This window comes from Triplophysa rosa, unplaced genomic scaffold (genome assembly GCF_024868665.1).
Source record: "Triplophysa rosa unplaced genomic scaffold, Trosa_1v2 scaffold389_ERROPOS76067+, whole genome shotgun sequence".
In the NCBI taxonomy this organism is placed as follows: Eukaryota; Metazoa; Chordata; class Actinopteri; order Cypriniformes; family Nemacheilidae; genus Triplophysa; species Triplophysa rosa.
The window spans coordinates 16,112-39,449 of NW_026634388.1; the positions used below are offsets into that span (position 1 = coordinate 16,112).

Genomic DNA, 23,338 nt, shown 5'->3' on the forward strand with positions numbered 1-23,338 from the left:
TTAAAGTTTTACTTAATTAATATTGCATATAGGAATTTATTATCTGTTATATTTGACCTGTGCTTCTCTCTCCTTTATCCTAAATGTGTGCTCTCACTGAGCGTGTGTGTGTGTGTGTACTTGTCTGTGTACGTACGTGTGTGTGTGTGTGTTGTGTGTGTGTGCGTGCGCATCCGTGTGTGTGTTTGTCTCTGTGTCTGTGTGTGTTGGTGCGTGTTGTGTTTGTGGAGTGTTTTGTGTGTGGGTGTGTCTGTTTTCTGTGTTTCAACCTTTTCTTGTTTTTGCAGGTACAACTTTGATTGTTTTGCTTGTAGTCAATGTGTCTCATGTGCAGCTGCTTTGTAACAATGAAAATTGTAAAAGCGCTATATAAATAAAGTTGAGTTGAGAGTTGAGTTGGGACAAGCGGAAGTACGCTTCCCCCCAGTGAGCCTCATTGCACAGGGTCCTGTGCAAGGCCAGGGAAGAGGAGCATCACGTGGTACTAGTTACACCCCTTGGCCTAACCAGGACTTGGTTCTCGGAGCTAAGGCTCTGACAAAGACTCCCCCTGGCCGCTCCCCCTGGCGAACTGCTTCCCCAGGGGAAGGGGCACGTTACGGCATCCCAGGCAGAACCTGGTCTCCATGTCTGGACGGGACGAGGAGATCCTGAGTGACCCACCCCCGGTCTGGTTGGGACGTCACTCAGGCTAGGGCTTCGGCCACTGGGCAGCTATACGCCCATAGGTGGCGCCTCTTCTCGTCCTGGTGCTCTTCTCGGCGAGAAGACCCGCGGAGTTGCTCGGTCGGGTACGAGCTGTCCCGTCCTCAAGAGAGACTGGGGAGTAACCTCTCCCCCTCCACACTGGGAATGTATGTAGCCGCTTCGGCCGTTCATCATGACCCAAGTGCTGGGTAGCCTCTGGGACAGCACGGCCTGGTCATTAGGTTCCTAAGCGGCGCGGGAGGGTGACCACCTTCCGCGCTCCGTACCCTCTTGCGACCTAGGTGGCGGGCCTTAAGAGGCACCGACCCCTTCGAGCCTCTCGGGGTTGCCGCTCTTTCTCAGTCCTGATAAAGACGGCTTTCCGCATGGCGCTCACCTCCAAGAGGGTAGGGGATCGGCATGCACCCTCCGTGTCCACAGATTGCCTAGAACTCGGGGCCGGGATTCTCACGTTATCTTGAGACCCCGCCCCGGCTACGTGCCCCAAGGTTCCCACCACTCTCCTGAGAGACCAGGTGGTGAACCTGCAGGCGCTCCCCACCGGGGAGGAAGACCTATCCGTGTTGTGTCCAGTATGCGCACGGCGCCTCTACTTGGACCGCACGCAGAGCCCAGAAGCTCTGAGCAGCTCTTTGTCTTTTTCGGAGGTCAGCAGAAGGGAGGGCTGTCTCCAAACAGAGGCTGGCGCACTGGATCGTGGATGCCCTCGTTAGGGCATACCGATCTCTATTCGCCCCTGCCCGTTGGGAGTGAGGCACCCCTCATGGGCACTGTGTCAGAGCGCCTCTCTGGCAGACATCTGCAGAGCTGCGGGTTGGGCTATGCCCATCAACTCCGTGAGGTTCTAATACCTACGCGCGGAACCGGTGTCAGCCCGCATCCTGGCAAGGTGTGGGACCGGCAGCCGGTAGGGCGTACGCCTGCGGAAGCCCTTCCCCCTCCGGGGGGAGCAGTGGCGATCCCGCCTCACTTCTTTCCCCTCGGGTAAAGAACAGGCATTCCATCCATCACTAAGCACCCTTCCAGGGGACAGGCTGGGCAGAGCAGCCCTGCCCCCTTAGGCCAGGGAACAGTTGAGTTATCTCCCACATAGCTCTAACCGGACCTAGTGCTCCAGACGTGGTAACCCCCCCCTCCGTGGGCTGTTCCGTCTGATGTATCCTCATGAATGGTTCCCACCTCGGCAACCCTTGACCTCCCCAGGTGGACTCCCACCTTGCGGTTAACTCCTGCAGTCCGCACTTTCTTCCCATGAGTTCTCCCCTGATGGTGAGACCATGTGGTGTCTCCACTAATTCCTCCCTACGGTAGGTAGTGGCCTCTGCAGCGTTTTCCCCCAGGGGGGAATAATGCTTACCCAGTGGCCCGTACGGTGCCGGGCGGCTTCTCGCCATTTAGAGAACTAGGCCTCCGCCCGTGACGACCGGTGATAGGGGGCTTCCCAACTTTTGTGTAAAGCTCTGGGTCCCCCTTCCTCTCCACTGGATGGTCATAATTTCACGTAGCGTGTTTGTCTGACTCGCCCAGGCCAGTCAACGTCGCTCCGCAGAGATTGTGACGCGGCTCAGTGCTGTGGCGTTTTCCATAGGAACCCCATTCTGTCGGTTCGACACAACGTCGAGAGACCGACAGAAAGGGAACGTCTTGGTTACGGATGTAACCTCGGTTCCCTGATGGAGGGAACGAGACGTTGTGTCCCTCATGCCACAACACTGGCCGCCCACCCCAGCGGTCGGGGGAGGATGCTTAAGGCTCCTCAGACCAACAGGTGAATGAATGAGCACGCCGGCTTCCCTCTTATACACGGACATCCGGGGAGGAGCCCGGCATGCAAATTTCATTCGCCAATTTTCATTGGCCTTTTCTATATACTCAGAAGATGATAGGTTCTCAAGACAAACCCCATTCTGTCGGTTCGACACAACGTCTCGTTCCCTCCATCAGGGAACCGAGGTTACATCCGTAACCAAGACGTTTTCAAGCCTCCTCAGGTATTTTCATGATAATAAAGTACATTCATAATGATGATGTTTTACGGGTGTTGCTTTTTTAAATGCACGTTTTAAGCGAATCAAACGCGCAGTGCTTTCAGATGGAGCAGCATTTCCTACAGATCACAGAGCCGTGCTTCACGAACAAGCTGCGCATAAAACAATAGCAGCCTTTGCGATTTCATAATCGCTATAGCCACATCAAATAAATCACTGTTTGAATGGGAATTGCGATTAATCATGCAGCCCTAGCTTTTATCCAAAGCAACTTAAAATGCAGATCACAAGCAGATTGTCTAAGACAAATAAAGTATTTAGTCTTTGTAAAGGGTCTCATGTTGTTTACATTATTTACTTTTGCATAATACAATTTCCTTCTTGATTGAGTAAATCAAGAATATCTAGATCAGCTTGTTTCTTCTCTTCATTTTTCAGTGTCCATGAGGAGGATGGTTCTGGTAGGAAAGACTGGAGTTGGTAAAAGCTCTTCAGGAAACACAATTCTGGGCAGAAAAGCCTTCAAAGCGGCTAAAGGTGCTTCATCTGTTACTAAAGAGTGCTGGAAGAAGACGGGCGAGGTGGCAGAGAGAGACATCACACTTGTGGATACACCCGGTCTGTTTGACACAGATATTTCAGAAGAGTTTCTCAAACATGAGATCAGTAAATGTGTGAACATGACGGCACCTGGTCCCCACGCCATCGTTCTGGTCATTCAGCCGGGTCCATTCACAGAGGAGGAGAGAAGGTCTGTGGAGAAGATCAGAGCAATATTTGGAGAAGAAGCAGATAAACACACGATCATCCTCTTCACTCACGGTGATGAACTGACGAGCTCTGTCGAGGAATACCTCAGTGAAGTCAATAAAGATCTGAAGGAAGTGTTGAGACGCTGTGGAGGACGCTATCATGTTTTCAATAATAATGAAACTGAAGACCGTATGCAGGTTCTGGAGTTCCTGAAGAAAGTGGATGAGATGGTGGCTGTTAATGGAGGTGTATTTTACACCAATGACTCTTATCAGACTGTGGAGCAAACACTGAAGAAGAAAGAAGAGGAACTTCAGCAATCATATGAGAAAAAACTACAAGACATGCAGATGAAACTAGAATCAAACTTTCATGAAGAAAAGAGAAAACTACAGATGACCATTGATTCACTAACTGCTTCTAATGAAGACAAAGAGAAGAAGATCAAAGAGTTGGAGGAACTGAATCTGACAAACCGATGTAGTATAATAGAGTACAAGCGTTACTATGAGACAAAGATCAGAGAGGTCAGACAGGAGGCAGAACTGACTCATTTTAATGACAGCATGTTAATATCGATCCTCAGTCAGTTTCAAATAATCCAAATCACAATGGTTCATCCCAGCAAACACAGTTCGTTCTGACATCGTCACCAGTTCGTCTTCATTTGGTCACTGTGACATTACTTTGTGACCACGTTCTGAGGACGTCTTGGCAACGTTCCATTTATTACAGTTGTAGCGTACGTTCCAGAAACGTCCTAGCCACGTCCTCAAATAAAGTCGTGAATTAATCCCATGGAGAACGTTGTAGCGACATAATGTACTGGTCCTTAGATAACAGGGAAACTGGTCATTTGATTAATGAATCTGGTCATTTCTATTTATTATGGTATGGAAAATTTATGATCATGTAAAACCTGAGATAATGTCAAGACGAATGCTATAAATCCGACTTCTGACAGCCATTAAACAGAAGATTAATTAGATACCACAATTAAAATTGCGTTTCTATTTATTTAGTGCACGCGTCTGATATGTGAGTGCGCGTCTCCAGCAGGCACGCGCGTGTGTGCTTTCTCTGTTCTGAAAAGAGCCGCGCGCTCTCATCATTTAAACATTAACGGTCATATATTTTCACCTCACTGGCTGATATTCCTTTAGCGATTTATTAATATTATTTACTTTATACTTTACAGATGTGAGAGTAAACACATATTTTAGTGATTTTCGATCGATTTGGTGCGTTTAAATGAACGGACCCTGATGTTTGTGTGACTAAAGGAGCTTTTGATTGTTGTTTCTAAAAACGGACAACCTTCTAAACTTGTGTGATAAGACAAGAATATAATGTTAAGCGTAAACATGTTTATTCATCTCTGTCAATAAATATCTGCTTTAAATCCTCTATATTGTCTTGAAGTCTTTGATTATTTATTTACAAAATATCTGATTGTGATTTACAGTGCTGTGTTGTTTTATAATCGTTATACTGTGCTTTATACATATTTGAATAGAGAATTACTCCAACTATGCATAGAATTTCATCTTTAACGCACAGATTAAATCACAAATTAATTTAATCTTCCATGTGAGGGATTATAATTGTTTAAAAAAATTAACAACGTGACTGTTTGGTCGTTAGGACGTGCTCGTCACGTCCCAGAAATGATGTTTTATTAACAAAGTTAGGGAGGAGCACGTGCAAATAATTATTACGCAGCTGCCGGGCATTAGCAATCACCAAATCAGAGCAAGCTCTATAAATAGTGAAATCGCCTTACCTTCTCCACCCTACATTTCCGCAGCATCCCGCCTCCACCCCGACTCCTCACCATTAACCCTCTTTTCTTCCCGAAAGAGGGTGGAGGCGCTCTATGCTCGGGCAAACACCGAGATCAGAGCCCACGCCCCGGACAAGGGGGAGTGCTCCGGGGTCGGGAGAGAATGCCGACCCCGGAGCCCTCTCCCCGGACAGCACGCCAAATACGCATACTACTTTCTCTGCTTAACTAAACTGCCGCCTATTTAATTATTTGCTAAGGCGAACTCGTGAAACGTTATTTGGTACGTCGCTGCGACGAATATGGTACATCCCAGGTATGTCTTCAGGAAGTAATCACCATGTCCCAACAACGTCTAATGTTACATGGTCAGGACGAATATGGGAATCACAAAGTTACGTCACTGGAACGTTATTATGGTACGTCGTGGCAACGAATATAGTCCGGTCGAGGTACGTCGTCACAACGTAACTGTGTTAGCTGGGATGTTTCATTTATGTCTTTACACTGCACATGATTTGATTATCACTTGTAAAACAAATTAAATGCACATTGTACTCTAAAACTTATTACAATAAATAAGACATCCGTTTAATGTCATCTTTGTGTTTGAGGGAAACAATTTGTTTTGCTGTAATATTAATGGAAACATTATTTTACATACTGTATGTATATGTATAATTATAAATGTTTTTTTGTAACGGACTATGATTGTACAGTTAATAACATGTTCTTGTATCTGCTGCATCTGTTCACTGTTACCATATTTTAAATCTTCCATGCACTTATGCACAGATAGCTTCATCTACTTGAAAAGATAATTATGTGAGAAAGACAGAAAAAAAAGTGTTTCTTTAGGATTACATACCAATTATGAGCATTATGGCATCTAGAATAGATAATTTATAAACGAGACATATACCTTACAACTTTTATCAAAGCAGAGTATACTGTGTGCTGCCATTATTCAAACACTGCAATTTTCTTTAAATATTTTAGAAATCATTTTTCAAGAGCAGAATGAGTTTTTTTCATATTTTCATCTCATTTTCCTTTACATAGCTTTGGTACACGTGGTCCCGTATATTTATGTTTAAAAAGTATATCATATTTTAGTTTTCTTGAAAAATGACAAATGGTTTCGCTAGTCGTGTAGAGTCTTTTTCCACAGAGGAAATAAACACAGGGATGGCTTGTATGGCATGTGGGTGAGGGAATTATCATGACATTTTAATTTTATAGTGAACTACTCCTTTAATATGCATATATGTTGTTATTTAACATTTCTGCACAATACAGAAGCTGTGATGTTTTGCTTACAGAGGCCAGGGACAACTAAATATAAATATACAACAAACCATCGGAAGCGTATTACCTTAAGAAAAAACACTCCATTAAAAGTTTTTGTTCTTGAATAGTTGGCTTAATAAGAAATAAATAGGCAATAATGTGAATAAGAAACATTTAAAAATTCTCCGCCATGTTTACGTACGTCTGACAAGACGCTCCTCCCATCCATTCTCTGATTGGTGGTGTGCAAGGATTCCTGGGCACCTAGAGTGGAGGGTGCACCAATGCAGGCTTCGCCGAAGACCGCATCGAGGGCAGAAAGACGGCCAGCACACTTCTGAGTGCTAAAAAGACAAACACCCTACGTACTCGCAGACACGCGCAATTTAGGGCCACGAGACCGTAAGTCTGCATGAAATACAGCATTTGTGACAGGCCCTAGAAGTGCCTAAAATGGGCAGAGCCACACATCAGTCCCAGATAATTGAAAATGGGAAAAGAGGTGGGATGCGGGTTGATAACATAGGCCGGTTCTCAATATGCGTTCTTCAGAGGTCTTGTATCCTTGTGTGCTCGTTCTACGCCATCAATAACCGTCAAAGTCTGGTTCAAATACTCAAGAACAGAGAACGCATGAAAGTACGTGGATGTGTTCTTGACATCAAGGATGCATCGAATGTAGCCTTGTGCGCGTACGGAGTCTGCTGTCCCAGAAGTCACTGCGGCGCGTCCATCCAAGTTCTCTCTACCGAGGCTGCAGTTCTTTGCATTCTTGGAATTGAGGAATGGCCATAGACTGTATAAAAGATGACAGCGTGATGCCGCTTCCTTCCATTGTAATGAATTGAGCATAAAACGTCCAACGATTGTTGCTGAAATGTTACGCAAAAACGTCAGTTTGGAGCCTGGACATGCGCAGAAGGAATTGTCAGTGAAATCAGAGTCTGCGCAGTAGTGAGCACGAAGTGCCGTGCGGTAACAAGGTCCTGCCCATATTCTCTGATGACTCAATCGTAAACGAAGAAATCATGTTACCACAACACCCCTTTTTTTTCTTACAACTTACTAAAACCAAACTTATTCAAAAAACGAATACTTAGACACACGTGAACGTGATAAAAACATCAACGTGATAAAAACTGACTAAAATAACAGAAAATATCTTTGGAAAAAAATATTTGAAGTGTAATTGGATTTCAAAGTTTGGCTTCTGTCCCTTTTGTTTACTTGGAGAGGGCGGGGTTTATGACCTGTACTGCAGCCAGTCACCAGGGGATGATCAACAGACAACAGGTTGATAACTATGGGATTCCTTTTGTGCCAATAAAAATGAACGCAAACTTTTAAAAAACGAACAAAATTATGCAATGAGAAAGAAAAAAAAACACTTTGATAATGAAAACAATAAACTCAGTTGCAAGAATGTGACTTGATTTTCAAATAAACTGCTATTTTTCTTAACAATCTTCTAAGTTTCGTTTTTGCAAATAATAGTTTTGAATTCGCTGCTAGATTTTTCATTTGTGCTTTCCGAGTTTTCGTTTATGCTTCTCAAGTTTTTGTTCGCCTTTCTGGCACAAACTCACGTGTAGGCAGGACTTATGGCCGCTTTACGCTTGATTGGCTAGTGAGTTTTTGATTGATAGCTCCCTGACAAGGAAGTCGATACTGAAGACAGTACAGTGCAACGAATCTTAGATAACGATCTGCATGCTGTTATCTTTATTGTTTGTACTTAAAACTACTTTCTTATTTAGTTAGTATATTAGTAATTGGTATTTGAAGTTGGTAAGTCATGCGTGGTGTGGATCCAAGCGTCCTCCTCATCCTCAGGTAAATGAATGTAATTCAGATAATAAAGAAAATCACTAAAGTTTTATTCCTGTACAGTAGCAATTCTGTCTTTACTAAGCGCGTTCATTGTGTGCTTTATACTTTCTGTCAGGTATTATTTTATGGCCTATTAAGATAATTTTCTTAAAAAGGAACGAACAACTTGCATTATAACATCCAATAAAGACATGTTACAGATTATTGGGTTGTGAGAAATTAACGTGCTAAATGAAAACATTGCTGCATAGTTACTGTACAGAGAAACTTTTAGCGATTTTATTATCTCGGTTACATAAATGTACCTGAGGGTGACTTGTGTCCAGCTGAGGAGGAGGATGACGATGTCGCTCTTGCATACAGTCTCCTTTTAAAGAATTAAGTCCACTTATAAGTTAAGTACTGTATCATTCTTTTTAAACTCATGGTGAATGTATATGGGATTCCTTTTGTGCCAATAAGAATGAACGCAAACTTTTAAAAAACGAACAAAAATATACAATGAGAAAGAAAAAAAACACTTTGATAATGAAAACAATAAACTCAGTTGCAAGAATGTGACATGATTTCTTAACAATTTTCTAAGTTTCGTTTTTGCAAATAATAGTTTTGAATTAGCTGCTAGATTGTTCATTTGCGCTTTCCGAGTTTTCGTTTACGCTTCTCAATTTTTCGTTCGCCTTTCTAGCACAAAACTCACGTGTGGGCGGGATTTATGGCCACTTTACTCTCATTGGTTAGTGAGATTTGGATTGACAGCTCCCTGACCAGGAAGTCGACACTGAAGACAGTGCAGCGGATTAGAGAGCAATCTGTTTGCGGTTTTCTGTATAGTATTGTTTTAGTGTTTGTACTTAAATTACTTTCTTATTTTGTTAGTATATTAGCAGGGTTGCCAACTTTCACGCACTTAAAAGTAGGACACGCTTCCAGGCTCTATCACGCCGTAACAACAAGCCAACGTCGAGTAAAGACAGGATAGATAGCCATATTCACATGCAACTTTACGTGTGTTTAGAGGCCGTCAAGACAGCAGTCTATAATTTATAATTACAATGATATCAGGAAAACGAGATGCCTAGTGAGTTTTGAGGAGATATACAATAAAGTGTTATGCTTCAAGTTCATATTTCTAATTATAATCGTGGTGGCATTTTATGTATCGTTTCTATCTTTAAATGTTTGTTTATAGTTTAAGAAGTCTCTCTTCTGCTTTTCTTTAACCTGTTTTATGTAGGTGTGTAAATACATAATGAAATTGATGTTTGCAAGAGGCAGACTAAATGAATAAAACATTCTGAAGGCCTCTAATTATGTCACCTTATGAATTTGTTTTGTTGTAGCGTTTAAAAAACATAAATGTCATTTGAATGTATTGGTAGTGTTTTATGAGGTGTACTTTCTGTGAATGTAAAGAAAGGGGTATAATACTGTACATTCACCATGAGTTTAAAAAGAAAGATACAGTACTTGACTTATAAGTGGACTTAATTCTTTAAAAGGAGACTGTATGCAAGAGCGACATCGTCATCCTCCTCCTCAGCTGGACACAAGTCACCCTCAGGTACATTTATGTAACCGAGATAATAAAATCGCTAAAAGTTTTAATCTCTGTACAGTGACTATGCAGCAATGTTTTCATTTAGCACGTTAATTTCTCACAACCCAATAATCTGTAACATGTCTTTATTGGATGTTATAATGCAAGTTGTTCTTTCCTTTTTAAGAAAATAAACTTACAGTCCATAAAATAATACCTGACAGAAAGTATAAAGCACTCAATGAACGAGCTAAGTAAAGACAGAATTGCTACTGTACAGGAATACAACTTTTAGCGATTTTCTTTATTATCTGAATTACATTCATTTACCTGAGGGTGAGGAGGACGCTTGGATACACACCGCGCATGACTTACCAACTTCAAATACCAATTACTGATATACTAACTAAATAAGAAAGTAGTTTTAAGTACAAACAATAAAGATAACAGCATGCAGATCGTTCTCTAAGATTCGTTGCACTGTACTGTCTTCAGTATCGACTTCCTTGTCAGGGAGCTGTCAATCAAAAACTCACTAGCCAATCAGCGTAAAGCGGCCATAAATCCTGCCTACACGTGAGATTTGTGCCAGAAAGGCGAACGGAAAATTGAGAAGCATAAACGAAAACTCGGAAAGCACAAATGAACAATCTAGCAGCTAATTCAAAACTATTATTTGCAAAAACGAAACTTAGAAAATTGTTAAGAAATCATGTCACATTCTTGCAACTGAGTTTATTGTTTTCATTATCAAAGTGTTTTTTTTCTTTCTCGTTGTATATTTTTGTTCGTTTTTTAAAAGTTTGCGTTCATTCTTATTGGCACAAAAGGAATCCCATAAATGTACAGTATTACACCCCTTTCTTTACATTCACAGAAAGTACACCTCATAAAACACTACCAATACATTCAAATGACATTTATGTTTTTTAAACGCTACAACAAAACACATTCATAAGGTGACACAATTAGAGGCCTTTAGAGTGTTTTATTAATTTAGTCTGCCTCTTGCAAACATCAATTTCATTATGTATTTACACACCTACATAAAACAGGTTAAAGAAAAGCAGAAGAGAGACTTCTTAAACTACCCAGCCAACATTTTTTTGTGGGGCCAATGTAGGCCCCATATGGGCTTGAGGCATGGGCCCCAAGTGGGTTTGTCCACGGGTTCCATGTCGGCCCTATGTGAATTAGCCCATATGAATCCTACGTAGAATCTGAGTGGGGCCCAAGTGGGCAACATGCATAAACCCCATATTGGTCCCATTTTATAAAGCCCATGTGGATTAAAACAAGGCCCTGTATGTTTAATGGAGGAGCCCTGCATAGTGTATACTTGAGTGGTTCTAGATGATGTTTTTTGAGGTTTCCTACAGTACAATTTTTGTTATTGTTAAATTGTAATTGACTTTTTCCATTCTTATGCTCTACCAAATACAATGCAATTTTTACTGATTAAATGATAACTGCAGCATTTGGATGTTGCTTTCTTAGATGTTAGTCTTCAAAATGAATAATCTACTACTTTATATTTGCCTGTACATCATAAACATAATAGGTGCATTCTGAAAATGAAAAACACATGGATGTTCAATATCAAATTTATTATCATTTTCTGATCCTTAACACAGAATATTTAACTCAACCTTAAAAACAGTCTTAAATGTTAAATTAATTAAAAATAGTTTGATAGATTTCAGATTAGAAAGGGTACTTTAAACTCAACTGAACAAAACATATTTTGAACGCTTAAACTGCTGACAGTCCAGACTGCGTTAAAGGCTCTTTGTCCACCCGTCTCGTGCTCCAGTGGTTTCAGTCCACACCTGTAACAGAAGAACACAAATACGGTTATTTGACATGTCCAGCATCACATAGTTTACAGCACAAATGAGTTCTCTACATGCTATCAATTTAATGTCAAACAATTTAAAAATGCATCACCTCACAATAACAGAATTATTAGTTGACAAGTACAGTATATACTATATACTCTTATGAACAATCTGTTATGTGTAGTCTGCATAATGAAGGCAAAGATGCTGCATCTATGTGCAGATCAATCATTTAACCCCCCTGGGGTCCGAGTGGGTTTAAATCCTGGAGAAATTTTGTCATGTCCTGAGATTTGTGCTTTTTAGTAATGCACCCATATTTGAATACATTGTTATAAGTGGTGGGACATTATCACGTGGTGCTGTCAATCACTCTCTGGTAACGTTACGCCGAGAACCCTCAAAGGCTTTTCATTTATAATTAGCACTACACGAACCAGAAATATCACGCAAACAAAGCAAATACAACAAATCCGTGTTATATGATGTACATTGTCAGTAAAAAACAAGGTTCTTGAAGAACACATTAACGTATTTAAAATGTAATGGGAACTAGCGTTAGCATTCTAGCACTACACAGGCTGCAGACAACGATAGCGCGGGCTGCATAAATCTGGTCTCAGAACAGATTACAATATAAGTCCTAACGTTACATCGTTTCATACATCAGCCTTTTGAGCTTTAGACGTCTGTGGAATTAAAAAGAATTGCATTAAATGGTTAAATATAGTAAATTAATGTCACTCGCCATAGGCTGTGGTAAAGTCAATTCAATTTTACCTCAGATTTTACCTCAGGTGGAAAAATGGCAGGTAATTTACACGCAGGTTTACAAAATGCAAAGGAAAATGACGGTCAAAACAGGGTTCCCGGTGCTTGATAACACGCATAACAAAAACACGCTTAAGAAAATATGAATTTTACCTTCTTATTTTTGATTATTTCCAGTCCCGACTCGATAAACTTGCTGCTCGGTGGAGTTGCCAGCGCGCCACTGATCTGCCAAAGATATCCTTCCGCCGATAAAGAAACTCATCTGTAGTTTGATTTATTTATTTTATTTAAATCATAGCTGTTATTTAAACATTAAACATTTTCAACAAAAGAATATTTAATTATGTGATATAATAAAATTCTACCAAAACTCAGGAGAACTACTTTGTCAAGCGGAACAAAGTGTTCTTGGACAGGGGTGTGCTCGACTGCATCACCTGCGCAAAGCAATCGGGGTATGACATCAAGATACCGCGACACGACATCGTTTCTAGGCAAGTGCTTCGTGATCGATCTCGCGGTAGTGTGACGTAGCCGGTCGGTCTGCGCAGCTAAGTACGTTGTCGAAAGTCACATTGAGCAAGAACGTCGCTTGTGAGACTCATGTAAATTGACCTGGATTTCTGCATTTATCTATCGTGGTTGATTTTCATACAGTTAGGACAGTGAAAGGAAGAAAATACTGATACAGGCCTATTGAATGAATTAACAAAAATATTCCAGAAACTCCATTTGCATTAAATACATTATTATAATTTTAGCCCATGCGGAGCCCATGTCGCCCAGATATAACCCACATGGGGCCCACACACCAATGTTGGCTGGGTATAAACAAACATTTAAAGATAGAAACGATACATAAAATGCCACCACGATTATAATCTATAAATTAGAAATATGAACTGGAAGCATAACACGTTATTGTATATCTCCTCAAAACTCACTAGGCATCTCGTTTTCCTGATATCATTGTAATTATAAATTATAGACTGCTGTCTTGACGGCCTCTAAACCCACGTAAAGTTGCATGTGAATATGGCTATCTATCCTGTCTTTACTCGACGTTGGCTTGTTGTTACGGCGTGATAGAGCCTGGAAGCGTGTCCTACTTTTAAGTGCGTGAAAGTTGGCAACCCTGCTAATATACTAACAAAATAAGAAAGTAATTTAAGTACAAACACTAAAACAATACTATACTGAAAACCGCAAACAGATTGCTCTCTAATCCGCTGCACTGTCTTCAGTGTCGACTTCCTGGTCAGGGAGCTGTCAATCCAAATCTCACTAACCAATGAGAGTAAAGTGGCCATAAATCCCGCCCACACGTGAGTTTGTGCCAGAAAGGCGAACGACAAATTGAGAAGCGTAAACGAAAACTCGGAAAGCGCAAATGAAAAATCTATCAGTGAATTCAAAACTATTATTTGCAAAAACGAAACTTAGAAAATTGTTAAGAAAAATAGCAGTTTATTTGAAAATCATGTCACATTCTTGCAACTGAGTTTATTGTTTTCATTATCAAAGTGTTTTTTTCTTTCTCATTGTATATTTTTGTTCGTTTTTTAAAAGTTTGCGTTCATTCTTATTGGCACAAAAGGAATCCTATAGATAACAGACAGAGGACAAACAGCAGAGGCATTCCACCTGTCACTCAAGTGGCCACACCGTTAATTATGCAGAACTTTAAGGCTTAATATCATTCAAACGGATGAGTTATTAAAAAATCACCCCCCTCACAGTTGTCACGAAGGGCAAAATTAGCCATATAGGCCAAAATTTAAAAAAAAAATGTCTGCTGGAAAGTTGGGCATTTTTACATGGGGGTCTATGGGATTGACACCTTGTAGGCTATCTCCATATTTATTTATTTTTATTTATTTATTGTTAACTCATTATTATCAGTCACTTTACATTTGCCACTGTGTTTTGCTAATATCTAACCAATATAAAGTAAAAAGTGCTTGTCAACTTGACAACACAGTATTTAATCATTAAAAAGTATCGCGTTTTTCCATTTCGCGAAAAACAGCGAATTTGGACATCAAACATTTCACAAGGTCAGCGATGGCATGTTTTTTAAATGATACACTATTTATTTGATCATTTTACAAGTAAATCAAGAGAGTTTTTCGCACTCTCACTCACACCATTGAGCAATTTACAGTCTCCAGTTCAATCTAACATGCATGTCTTTGAACTGTGGGGAAAACCCAAACTCCACATTTTGACAGGTTGAGTTACTAGCCTAGGCTACTCTTCTTCAGTGGCTTAACTTTGTTTTGAAAAGTGGTGGGGACGAAAACAATACTTTAATAAATTGTTTCTGTAATTACTTGGGAATATTTATCATATATTGTGGGCGGTCCGTCCATTCGCTACTCCGCTAGCTCTCACAATATGTGGTTTCCAAACTGTCATTTTGGAAGGTCACTTATTGGCTGTTGCGGTGCATTACACTTAAAATCAGTTTATTCCTATGACAAAAAAATGTCATATTAAATAAACGTTAAATAAGACATACATATTGCACCCCCTCTTAAACTTTTGAACTGAGTAATGACTGAGTTCTGAAAATTAGAAAACTACTGTGCTGTTGATAATACTGTTGCAATGTATTTCTCAAAGAGTGCTAGTATTGTCAAACCCAGCTTCACCAGCAGAGGGCACCCTAAGCATTAAACTAGTCTGAGGATTGGTCGCTGACGCTAGGAAAGTGGAAATAATGTTCAGTATGTTATGAGAGAGTTCGAGTGTGCACACTACAGTGCTCCCTGTCTTAACTGTGTTTTTCATATCTCTTACAGGTAGGCTGACAATATTTAATCTTATAGTAGGGCACAACAGTAGTATATTTCCATAGAACTGCAGTCGTGTCTGAGATATTACAAAATGGTGAACTTGTTGAACAGTGAGTAAGAGTAGTTGCACCTAAAATGGTGGCAGACAGTGACGTTAATAATCCTGGTAAAATATTGTGTTTTGTATTAACGAGACAGACAACGCACAGATGCCATTAACACGCTTTACCTGCTCAAGTTTAGAAATCACATACGTCACCAACACCGGTGTGCAGCACATCACATGACTTAAATACAGCCAATGAATTGTGTTTAACCAACCAATTATGTCAACCATACAAATACACATTAATCATACAATTTTATATTGCAAATACACCACATCACCTCCCCCCATAAAGTATATAGTAAATATCTCAATAAACGCATTGCATCACAATACATTGACTCAATCTCTAAAATGTTGAGGTATATTAATAGTCCGTTTAGAACGTCGCAAACCCACTGGGTTTGCAACCTGAGGTTCTAATGTTGGTAACATAGTGCCACATGCACTTGCTTATATTTCTGATGTTTTTGATATTTCTCTCACACCACAATCTGGAACCATGCCATCCGATTCAACCATGCCATCTGATGCATTGTTTTGAGTAGTCTTTTTGTCATGCATCGCAGTGTCCGAAAGGAACGTGATCAATTGATCACCATGCCGTCGATACACTGTATCCATCGGACCACACACTTTATAAGACACAGGTCCTGTCTGTTGCACGACTACTCCAGGTAACCACTTCGGATCTCCTCCTACTGTGCTGCGCAAGAACACAGAATCATTCACAGCAAAGGATTGTTCTCTTGCTCGATAATCATGTTGATTTTTCTGCATATATTGTTTCTTGCGAACTGCTTCATGGATGTTTGGTTTCAGCAAATCCAGTCTGGTACGAATGTATCTCTTAAAAGTAGTACAACTAGGGGTTGTTCGATAGCACAATAAAAACAAAGATATCTTATCATCAATGCACATCTGCTCATAATTCAATTTCCTCATACCACACTCAAAAAAATGAATCAAACTGGCCCCCCGGGGGGGAGTAGAGCACAGTCTCGGGTGTACCCCCTGCCTGTGAGGGGAGATGGGGGTATGTGACGAGGGAGGCGGGACGAGAGCCGTGAGAGGGGGAAGTGAGGCCGGTGGCGCGAGTGATATGAGTGTGAGCTGTGCGTTACACCGGTCTCGCATCTCTCACGGAGGAGCTCCGGAAGCATAAGAGGAGGAGCGACAGGAAGGCACGACGAGAGAGGACCAGGCCTGGACATTGTTAAGTTTTAGTTATGTTTGTGTAGCCGGCAGTCGACCGTGAGGTGGCTGCCGGCCTTATACTTTCATTTTGTTGTGTGTATATTTGATTAAAAAGTTTGTTTATCGTTCGCCGGTTCCCGCCTCCTTCCTCCTTTTATACGAACATTGCTACAACGTGGTGCTCATAAACTGAACGTTTTTCTCATTGACCAGTATTAATGGGTGGGTCAAGAAGTAACGTAACCCACTAAAATATATTCTGAAGTACGATAGTAACAGTTTTGGGACTACAATATTGAAAAAAAAAACGTTGTACAATATAAGAGCATGGATTGTTCATTTCAAAACTTGGGACTTTTGTAGAAAAATATTGACTAATCTGCTATAAAATAGCTTTACAATCTCCTCAACTTTTATGGTTTAAAGTGGTATCTGCATGGACTGTCAGTGGAGAGAAATGATTATGGATTTGGAGTGACATGAGGGTGAGTAAATTAAGACAATTAACAACACCCTTTAGAATGTAGCCTTGGTTAAGTTGTAAATTGCTGACTAATTTCATGTTTTTTTCCAGAAATTGTTAAGCTTGATTGATCCTGAAATGCCTATGTGTCTACCTCAACAAATACCTGAGACACTCGTCAAAGAATATGTGGTAAGTGTATGTCAAACTACTCCTTATGTTATAAATGTCTTAAGGATAAATTTTCATTAATTCTTAAAGTTCTGATTGGCATCACAGTCTAGCTTACGCCCGTTTTTGTATGAATTTATGAACTACTTCACATATAAAATCCAAGATATTAGAGAAAAAATTATAACAATGCAATCAGAAGTGAAACCCGCTGAACAAACTAACTACAGCGCCCTTAAGGAGAAAATGCAATTATTTTATACCGTAGATCAAGATGAGCTGTCTAAAATTATTAGATCATCTAAATCAACAACATGCATACTAGACCCTATACCTACAAATCTACTGAAAGAGATGCTCCCAGAAATTATAGATCCTCTTCTTGGTATTATTAACTCATCTCTGACATTAGGACATGTGCCTAAAGCATATAAGGTGGCTGTTATAAGGCCCCTTGTCAAAAAACCCCAACTCGACCCTAGAGAACTAAGGAACTACAGGCCTATATCGAATCTACCTTTCATATCTAAAGTTCTGGAAAAAGTAGTTTCAACTCAATTATGCTCCTTCCTCCAAAGGAATGACATCAATGAAGAATTCCAGTCTGGATTTAGAGCATGTCACAGTACAGAGACTGCTTTGATCAGAGTTACAAATGATCTGCTATTGGCGTCTGACCGAGGTTGTATCTCGTTATTGGTGCTGCTAGACCTTAGTGCTGCATTCGATACCATTGACCACAGCACACTCCTACATAGACTCGAAAATTATGTCGGCATTAAGGGAATAGCTTTGAAATGGTTTAAATCTTATTTATCCGACCGTTTTCAATTTGTAGCAATAAACAATGAGGTGTCACGCAAATCGCAAGTCCAGTACGGTGTACCACAGGGCTCAGTCTTAGGGCCTCTGCTCTTCGCATTATACATGCTACCTCTAGGAGATATAATAAAGCGACACGGAGTTAGCTTTCACTGTTATGCTGATGATACTCAACTTTATATTTCCTCGAAGCCTCATGAAACACAGCAGTTCCATCGAATAATGGAATGCATAGTCGATATAAAAAACTGGATGAGTAACAACTTTTTATTACTGAACTCGGACAAAACGGAAGTGTTACTTATTGGACCGAAAACTGCTATAAGTAACAACCAAGAATACTGTTTAACTATTGACGGATGTTCCATAAAACCCTCGTCGTCAGCAAAGAATCTTGGCGTTCTATTCGATAGTAATCTGTCATTTGAGAGCCACGTCGCCAACACCTGTAAAATTGCGTTTTTCCATTTTAAGAATATATCTAAACTACGTCATATGCTGTCAATCTCAGATGCAGAGAAGTTAATTCATGCATTCATGACATCAAGACTAGATTACTGTAATGCACTGTTAGGTGGTTGCCCTGCAGGCTTATTACAAAAACTCCAATTGGTCCAAAACGCGGCAGCTCGAGTTCTTACACGTACAAAAAAGTATGAACATATTAGCCCGGTTCTGTCAACCTTGCACTGGTTACCTATAAAGCATCGCGTTAACTTTAAAATCTTGCTTATTACCTATAAAGCCTTACATGGTTTAGCTCCTCAGTACTTGAATGAACTCCTTTTGTATTACAGTCCTTCACGTGCATTACGCTCTCAGGCGTCCTGTCAGTTGGTAATACCTAGAATTTCAAAATCAAGTGCAGGTGGTAGATCCTTTTCCTATCTAGCGCCTAAACTTTGGAATAGTCTTCCCTGCACTGTCCGGGAGGCAGACACACTCTGTCAGTTTAAATCTAGACTAAAGACGCATCTTTTTAATCTTGCATACACTACTCTTCCATAATATAAATCTTCAGAGGGTTTAGGCTGCATTAGTTAGATCAACCGGAACCAAAAACACAACTGATGTACTTGTTGCATCAAAGAGTACAGAACAGTACTCTACTCTCAGCCAGTCTTGTCTCATTGTTCCAAGGTTACCACAGCGAGCAGGATGCAGTTCATGGCCTGACCTGATGGTAGAGCGGAGAATGGGAAGTGGGGACCTGACAAGAGCTGAGATGATAGAGCTGGATAAAGAAGGACGCGGTCTCTTGACATGTCTTCACCACAAAACTTCAAATGCTATTAGATTATTAATGATAATCTTAAACTATAATTTATTTTATTATTAAGTTTATTTATTTTATTTAGCCTTGTTGTGCAAGTTCTCTGGAGCTTGTGCAGAGGCAGCAGCTTTTGCCAGAGGGGAACTGGAATCCCCTGGTTGGGCCTGGGTTCTCCTGAGGTTTTTTTTCTCGATTAGAGTTTTGGGTTCCTCGCCACCGTTTGCATACTGTTTTTGCACTATCTGCCTGACCGGGGGGGCTGCTTTAGAATCTTAAAGTTTTACTTAATTAATATTGCATATAGGAATTTATTATCTGTTATATTTGACCTGTGCTTCTCTCTCCTTTATCCTAAATGTGTGCTCTCACTGAGCGTGTGTGTGTGTGCGTACTTGTCTGTGTACGTACGTGTGTGTGTGTGTGTGTGTGTGTGTGTGTGTGTCTCTGTGTCTGTGTGTGTTGGTGCGTGTGCGTGTTGTGTGTGTGGAGTGTTTTGTGTGTGGGTGTGTCTGTCTTCTGTGTTTTCAACCTTTTCTTGTTTTTGCAGGTACAACTTTGATTGTTTTGCTTGTAGTCAATGTGTCTCATGTACAGCTGCTTTGTAACAATGAAAATTGTAAAAGCGCTATATAAATAAAGTTGAGTTGAGTTGAGTTAAGTATAGTGTGAAGTACGGCTGGAACGATTCCTCTTGTAACTCGAGTAATTCGAATACAAAAAATCTCCAAGTCAAATAAATAAAATGGGAAGAACTGTGAAAAACACTGAAAATTTGTATATTTAAATTTGCAGCAATTTAATAGCTTTGTTTTCTAGCATATCACTCGAGCATCATAATTTTCAGTGCTTGCATTTTTAATTAGTCCATAAACCAAAAATGGCACTGGGAAGAATCGCAATACATTTAGGTTGGTTTGCTGGCTTGCAGGTTTACAAAAGTAGCCTTGGTAAACTTGAAGGGCATTCATGGTGAGTCGAGTACATTTTATGAAACCTGTGCAAACCTGTTCTAAAAATGTTCCATCATTTTACAAATATACATTTAAATGAATCTACATATATAAAATGTCAGAGTTTGCAAAACAACATGCTTTAAAAATGTCTGAATAACACTGACTAATATTGGGACAAAACTCATTCTTCTTTGTTTATCCTCCAGGACTATGAAAGTGAAGAGGCTAAATCTGGGATTGTACTGTACAGACAACAACAAGAAGAATCTATGTCATTTGGGCAGAAGCTGTTGATCCTGGAGACGAACCTACAGATGTTGGTATGGTACTTGAATGTGTGTAAGTTCTGCGATACCTGCTGAGTGTTACCCTTGGATGTGGGATGGTTTTTGGACTCATTCATGCCCTTAATCTTAACAATCAGAAAGACCTCAAGTACACGTTTGAAGAATTTTAGAAAATCCTGATGGAACTGGATAAAACCAAGCTGTCACCAAAAGTCCAAACACTGAAAATTGCGATGCTTTATATGTTATGTACACTGATATTTCCTTCTTCAAAGTATTTTTTTTCTTGTTATTCCCTTTTTGCTAACCTTTAAGTTTTGTTATAAAATAGTTAAATGTCTTAAAATATTAATAAATTGATCAAATGTGAAATTATGTGGTCTGAATGTTCTTTTTTGTGTGTTGTAGTTAGATTTTGATGTAGAATATTGTGATTGGCAAAGAATAAATAAATATAAATGTATAAATTCATTTTTAAATACTCTATAAAATTACTTAAATGTGATGCATTTTAATTAAATAGCATTTATGTAAGTATACCTTATCCTGTTTCTTATGAATTTGAATCAAATCAGATTTATTGATACAATTACATAAATCTCATTATTACCCGTTTCATTTATGACATACAAATAAATATCACAAAGTTTATTACCCTGTTTGGGTAAAAAAATATGTAATCCAAATGGATGGAAATTCTATACGCAATCAAAATACATAAATCTTAATTATTAGGCCTAAATATTTTTTTGAGTGCAGTTTTAAAAGTTTGGACATATCTCTCTGCCAGTCCACTGGTTGCTGGATGTTTTGGTGCACTTGTGGTATGTAAAATGCCATTACATTTCATAAATCTCTGGAATTTCTCAGACGTAAACGTAATTGCATTGTCAGTCACTATTTGTTCAGGAAATCCAACCTGGTAATTGTGCTTCAATTCAATTCAATTCAATTTTATTTATATAGCGCTTTTCACAATGTGCATTGTTCCAAAGCAGCTTTACAGGAGCAAATTAGAAAAACACAGAAAGGTAAAACACAGCACAGTGCATGGTGTTTATAGACCAAGCAAGATCATTATAATAAATAATATCTAATAAATAAATGAATAAATAAATGCAGTCTCCCGGTGAGCAAGCCAACACTGCACTGCTCTGCTGTGGCGAGGAACCCAAACTCCAATGCTGAATAATGGAGAAAAAAAAACCTCGGGAGAAACCAGGCTCAGCCGGGAGGGCCAGATCTCCTCTGACGTGTCATGGCTGCACTCAGTGACCCCGACCAAAGCCACCGAGCAACGTCCACGAAGAACAGGGAGAGCCCACGAGCCGCGACCCAGGAAGCCCCACCCGCCGAAACCGTGCAGGTCCAACCCGGTCTCATTCCGCGATCAACAACAGACAACAGAGGAACAACCAGGGAAAAGTAGTAATGGCATAATTAACTTTATTCCTCTGTTGTCCGACATCGACCACAAAACAAGACCAACCAGACCAGATCCACACAGTCCCAACAAATGAAACGCCCCGAACCACAACCAACAAGCCCCCCCACTCCCTACAACACCCACCCAGCTACCTCCAATCAAAGTCACTGAGTGCAGCCATAACTTCAAACTGCTGTCGTGTGATGTAAGTTTAGCATTAAATACCAAGTATTGTAAATTTAGCATTTATGTGACAGGTAGTCCGTCTTTGCTCTCGGTTGGGGATGGAATTGTCTGAGCTGGGCCGGCCAGATGGTCGCCTTTTTCTTGGGTGGTGATGGAATTGCCTTGGATGGAGCTGGATGGTCAGTCAGTCCGCAGGCTCTCGCAGGAGGATGGCACGGGATTTTCCGATGTAGCTGGCGTAATCTCTAGTTGTGGATGGGCATATGACGTTCATCTGGGCCTGGCGGAATCTCTCCCTACCTCGGGATGGGCATCCCGAGGCGAGGGCAGAAACAGAAAGAGAATAATTAGCGTAGCTGCTGTTCATTAGCTATGTATTAGTGAATGCTTGGCTGAAAAGATGTGTCTTTAATCTAGATTTAAATTGGGAGAGTGTGTCTGACCCTCGAATAGTATCGGGGAGGCTATTCCAGAGTTTAGGTGCTACGTATGAGAAAGCTCTACCCCCTTTGGTGGATTTAGTTATTCTAGGTGTTATCAAAAGTCTGGAGTTTTGAGATCTTAGAGAGCGTGATGGGTTGTAGTGTGGTAGAAGCTCTGTTATGTAGGTAGGGGCTAAACCGTTTAAGGCTTTATAAGTAATTAAAAGAACTTTAAAGTCAATACGATACTTAATGGGTAACCAGTGAAGGGTTGATAACATTGGGGTTATGTGATCGTATTTTCTGGACCTGGTTAGAACTCTGGCAGCTGCATTCTGAACTAACTGTAGTTTGTTTATTGATGCTGCAGGACAACCACTAAGCAGTGCATTACAGTAGTCAAGTCTTGAGGTCACAAATGCATGAATAAGCTTCTCTGCATCAGCCACACATAAAATATTTCGCAATTTGGCAACATTTCTAAGGTGGAAGAAGGCTGTTTTTGTGACATTTGAGATGTGATTTTTAAATGACAGGTTGCTGTCTAATATAACGCCAAGGTCTTTAACTGTATTTGTTGGAGTAACAGTGCAGCCTTCAATTTGCAGGTCATAATCCGAAATATTCTGCTCACGTGTCTTTGGTCCGATAAGTAATATTTCTGTTTTATTAGAATTTAAAAGAAGGAAATTACAAGTCATCCAATGCTTTATATCGTCGATGCACTCTG

The 23,338-nt window shown here is 40.3% G+C and overlaps 1 protein-coding gene across 1 annotated transcript in view; it reads left to right on the forward strand.

The window, feature by feature from the left end:
- Positions 1-5,940, forward strand: part of LOC130550662 (GTPase IMAP family member 7-like) — a 21,950-nt gene extending 16,010 nt beyond the window's left edge. The window contains exon 3 of the mRNA XM_057328166.1: positions 3,135-5,940. Coding sequence (XP_057184149.1) covers positions 3,135-4,093 — 959 coding nt within the window. The 3' untranslated portion in view covers positions 4,094-5,940. The remainder of the gene's footprint in view (positions 1-3,134) is intronic.
- The last annotated feature ends 17,398 nt before the right edge of the window (positions 5,941-23,338 follow it).